The 5,065-nt window shown below is 48.4% G+C and overlaps 1 protein-coding gene across 1 annotated transcript; it reads right to left on the minus strand.

Annotated features, from left to right (window-relative positions):
- On the minus strand, nt 1–5,006 carry SARC_11357 (hypothetical protein). Its single transcript, XM_014294561.1, has 4 exons — nt 4,767–5,006; nt 3,530–3,845; nt 2,851–3,140; nt 1–2,233 (listed from the first exon to the last, which is right to left on the minus strand). Exons 1-4 carry the CDS (start codon nt 4,942–4,944, stop codon nt 777–779), a joined length of 2,241 nt encoding a protein of 746 aa, XP_014150036.1. The 5' UTR covers nt 4,945–5,006; the 3' UTR covers nt 1–776.
- Nucleotides 5,007–5,065: the final 59 nt, after the last annotated feature.

Consider the following 5,065-nt stretch of genomic DNA (forward strand, 5'->3'; position numbering starts at 1 on the left):
TTTGATATATTCGATGCGAATTTTATTAAGCTTCACGCATTTGTATTCACGTGGTAGCTGTAGACTTGCGCATAGTGAGATAGCGTTGCCGGAGTGAGCAGACAAGTCTACTACTGCACATCCATCATGGCAGCCCACACGAGAAATTGTAGCCTTCCCGCTGCAGAAATCACTTCAGATATTAGATATGACATATGTAATTCTTTTACACTCCGTGTAACAAGTAGTCCCTGATGAGCTTGCAGAAAGAGGCTTCCATGCAGAAGCAGGGTCTATACAGGACTGAACACCATACACACCAGAGGCTTTGTTAGAGCGCATTTGGTGTACTTCTTATCGCCAGACAAGCGCACGTCGTCATTGAACAACCCACAACCAACACCCCACACTCACACAGTGGCCGCTAAAGTTTGTGTAAACTTCTACATCAACTTCCTGAGTCAGTATCAAGCAGTAATTGTCATAGCATGTTTCTGCCCTATTGTTGGACGACATAATCGACACAACGGGTACAAAGAGTGCTCAGCTTTCGAACACAATCGAAAAAGTAGGCTCGGGATAGAAGCATATACCATGCTCCGCTAAGCTTCCATGTTGAGCTGTGCAAGTTCAGGCCATGCTCTGCAACTCACAGATCGACATAGGACATACACGCATACAATCACCTCGACCGCAGATAGTAAAGCCCAACAGTAACCCCCAATACGTGCACTCCCAATCCAACCTTCTGTACGTATACACTAATTCTTTCACGTGGTTCCTGTTGCCGCATATCCTCAGAGTGGCTTGCGCGCCTGCAAGTCACGCATCTTCTTGGACTGTGCACTGATCTGCTCGGTGACATACTTCAACCGATCATTCAGAGCCGTGCCGTTGCCCGTCCACGCACCCGCACCCAGAGCCAGCAACTTCTGCATCTCGTCTTCCAGCTGCTGCATGGTCGTGTTAACCTTGTTTATCTGAGTGGCATACATCTTCCCTGTCATCGCCTTGCTCAGGCGCTCGTCCTTAACCAGCTCCTTACACGCGGCCCCTAGTACAGGCCGTATAGGCTTGACCAAGTACTTGTTGTGGCTGTCATGCGGACCCTCCACAGTCAGCATCCGCTGCTCAACCATCGCGCGGATAGGCTGCATGTCACCGCCAAACAAGGGCGAGAACAGCACTTCGTCAAGAGGCACACTGTCGTTCTCTGCCAGCTTGGTGATGATGTACCACATCTGCTCGACAGTCCAGGCATTGGCCTTGCCTTTGCCCAGCGGAGATATACTCAGTCCGTGGTTGCGCAGGAAGTCGACGGCCTCCTCCACCATCATGACTGTTGCACTCTCCACGTCCATCCCCACATTGATACGCTTACTCAGGAGTTGAATATCATTAAACCGTCCCCCAATGGTCCCTATGGCCCGTTTGAGCTTGTCCTTTGAAACATCCCTGGTACTAAGGCTGCTTAACAACTCTGCAGCTTGATCCACCGGCAAGTCGCGCATGGGTACCAAGTGGACCGGCGTTGCCATAGCATTGGCCGCGTCTTCGGCCAGTTGCGAGTCGCTCGTTACCATGACAACGCGCGCGCAATCCGCGTGTTGTAAATTCATCTGTGACACCCACTCAAACAACACATCCATCAACCACGGGAACTTATCTGTCAAGTTCCTATCCAGACCCTCAATCACAATCACCACGCCTGTGGGAACGCCCTTCACTTTTGGTTTTGGGGCAGCCCTTTTTTGGGCCATCTCGTCCTTGTTCGTCTCCTCCTTCGCAGAATTGGATCCGCTCACCAGATTGGTAATCGGGGCGGCTAGAGTAACGATAGGATCAGTGACTGTGTGGGTATAGCCTGCTACCGTCTCCAGTACCCCGTCCGCTGGCTTCTCAACTTTACCTATTTCCTCGTACGCTCTGAAGCGACTCAATACAGTGTCCAACACCCCTTTCTCCTTGTCGGCCTTCTCATCACCCAGCACACTTTCCGTGGCTCCAGCCATACCCTCTTGCTCACCCTCACCGGTATCTGTCTCTTCTACTGCCATCTCCAACAACTCGTCGTCGGTTTGGGGGTGAGCGGCCCTGAACTTGACAAGTGCGTTGGTTAGTGTGTTGAGGATAGACCGAGTGCTGTCTAGAGATGTGCTGCTGAGGCCCTCTGTCTTGATGCCCATGGTGGCAGTGGCAATGCCTTCACTCAGCTTCACTAGACGGTTCATCCACAGCACGGACGGGAAGTAGCCTATATTCAGAGATGAATGGATGTGTATACGATGGTAAGAAAGTGTGTGAATGTGAATATATATATATGTATATATATTACACACACACACATATATATATATATATATAAATATATATATATTCCTTTTTGTGGGTGTTATGTGCGGGTAGCACAAACATTTTGGACGTTGAGAAGTTATGAACGCTTTATCTCTTTTTCTTATATAACTATGCATGTGCGTGTGTGTACCGCCGATGACAAACTCACAGAGCGCGCATTGGACTGGGGTGTGCATCCTCCATCCATGGGTAATTGTTGTACAAAATAGGGTGTACATATGAGCATTTATTGAGTAAAGTAATACTATAGGCAGCATCTATGCAAAGTAATACACGTGCCAGATTCAAACCGTGTGCGCACACATGGATTGATATTGTGTACCTCTGTATATATGCGTCTGCTACTGGGTGTACAGATCACGCACTTCCCCCCACACCTGGCGTCGCGCCGGCTGACACATCCACAACTATATAACAGCCATCACAAATCATATACAACATCTACACCATGTCAAAAACAACACCCGTATCAGCTTACACAACAGCTACTAAACTTCGAATACAGCGTATCCTCACCTGTGCTTCGGATCAGCTTGCTCTCGATGTATGAGCTATTGGGCTGCCCTCGTACCGTGTGATCGCTGAAGTCGATGAACAGCATGTGCGACGCATTCTCAATCAGATGGTGGGCCACAAAGGACTTTCCGCTTCCAGGCGGCCCTGCAATCACCACCAGTGCACCTGAATCCTCAATAAAGGACTCATTGACCCGTTCTGTGAGCTCCTCGGCTATGCTGCCGATAGCCTCAGCGAGACGGAGCTTCTGCTCAGATACACCACCTTTGTCCTCGTCTCCAGACACGCCCCTGGTAGGTAAATTGGTGGTTATAGGTAGTCGTTTACACTAACTGCGAGTATGGATTTGAACTATAGTAAATCTCTGGGTAAGCACAAGGCAATGTGCAACTGTCGGCTTATCTACATATAGCTCCTGCTTTACAACAAATCTGAGCATACGGTAATTGCATCCTCGCCACCACACAATCACATCAGGCGATAGTCCATATTAGTTATGAATATAATTGTAAGTCTATCACCAGTGTGACTGATGGCTTCTGCAAGTGTGGGGTATTGTATGGACGTCTACACACAGATATATATTCCCTGATGGGCTTTGTATGTAAATTCGAGATACAACTCTACATTCCAAGCACACGCACACACACACACACACACATACACATACACCACCTACCGATAGCCAAAGTACTGTGTGAGCTGCGTTGTGGTATTGCCCAGCATGTTCATGCCCTTTGCGTACGTCTTGCGCAGCTTAGTGAAGTATCGTATATTCTGCTCCACAAACCACACGCGTATGGGCTCAAACAGTGTGTAGCTCAGAAACCCAGTCACCGCAATGACCGCAGGCACCACCAACTTGGTATGATTCATGACAAAGTTCCACACATTGAATCTGATTGGAGGTTCGTATACCATGCAGAGTGTGGGCAGTTGTCCGTTCGCCTCCGGTACGATGCTCTGTATGGGGATCCTGTTCATGCACTTCATCGCTGCAAATAGGGACCCATTGTCCCGTGGTTGAAGTTATTAGTATTGGGTTGTCGTGCTAGTGAACGTGACGTAGTAGTTATGGTGGTTGATATGGTCCATGCACTTCATCGCTGCAAATAGAGTCCCATTGTCCCGTGGTCGCAGTTATTAGTATTGGGTTGTCGTGCTAGTGAACGTGATAGGTTTGTGCAATAGTTATAGTGGTTGGTGTTAGTGGATTGGCGGCTGCTCGATGTACTCTGTCCAAGCTGATTGAGGAATCGCTGCCTGGCCCAGATTTTATCTGACTGGGATTGGCAACACAAGCTGTGGTTGTATGGCATACAGACCTTCCACTGAATGATACTGTGTCCACTAGGCGCAAATGGTCTCGGAAATACTTGTAGCACCCCAGAGCTTTACTGCGATAACATCGCAAACCTTCAGCGACGTCAACAAACTTGATATATACATAACAATATACGGGCAATGCTAAATTGGTATGATTATCTAACATCACAATATGGGTACGTGATAGACAGACACGGATACCGCACAAAAGGAAGAAACGTACACAACCCACATATCGCAGGAAAATAGAGCGAGAATGCCCTACCTGACCACGTGACACACATCTGCAGCAGTATCTATAGACCCGACAGATACTCAACAAATATACATGCACAACTCAGCACAAGCACACATCGCAGATGACCAGAGCAAGCAAATCACCAACCTACACACACAACACACACCTGCAGCAGTGACAATAGACCTAACAGACTGCAGGATCAGAACACCACTGAACACCCCTGGCATTACGTCGGCTCAACAAAAACACATGCACAACTCAGCACAAGCACACATGCACAACTCAGCACAAGCACACATCGCAGAAAACCAGTGCAAGCAAGTCACCAACCTACACGCACAACACACACCTGCAGCAGCGTCTATGGACCGGTGATACGTGACGTACACCTTATCTGTGTAAGGGGTATGCGGCTCGATATTGCGGATATGACCATACTTGCGCGCGTGTCCGTAAATGGTCTCTAATGTCATGCTGGTGCCTTTGCTATTCTTCATATGAATGCGTATGGAAGGGGACAGGCCCATAACATCGTGAACAAATGGCTCTCCGTTCACCTCGAAGCACTTGAGTTTGCCCTGTACTTCCCTGTGATGGACGAAGATGGTACAAAATGTGAAGATGTGCCTATGACATTTCAGATGCAAC

The sequence above is a fragment of the Sphaeroforma arctica genome (genome assembly GCF_001186125.1).
Source record: "Sphaeroforma arctica JP610 unplaced genomic scaffold supercont1.1645, whole genome shotgun sequence".
Taxonomy (NCBI): domain Eukaryota; class Ichthyosporea; order Ichthyophonida; genus Sphaeroforma; species Sphaeroforma arctica.

Coding starts and splice junctions, on each gene's coding strand:
- SARC_11357 (XM_014294561.1), bottom strand. CDS start 4,944: ATGGGCCTGTCCCCTTCCATACGCATTCATATGAAGAATAGCAAAGGC. Junction 3,846..4,766: donor GTCCATAGACGCTGCTGCAG/GTGTGTGTTGTG, acceptor CCCTATTTGCAG/CGATGAAGTGCATGAACAGG. Junction 3,141..3,529: donor ACACAGTACTTTGGCTATCG/GTAGGTGGTGTA, acceptor TTTACCTACCAG/GGGCGTGTCTGGAGACGAGG.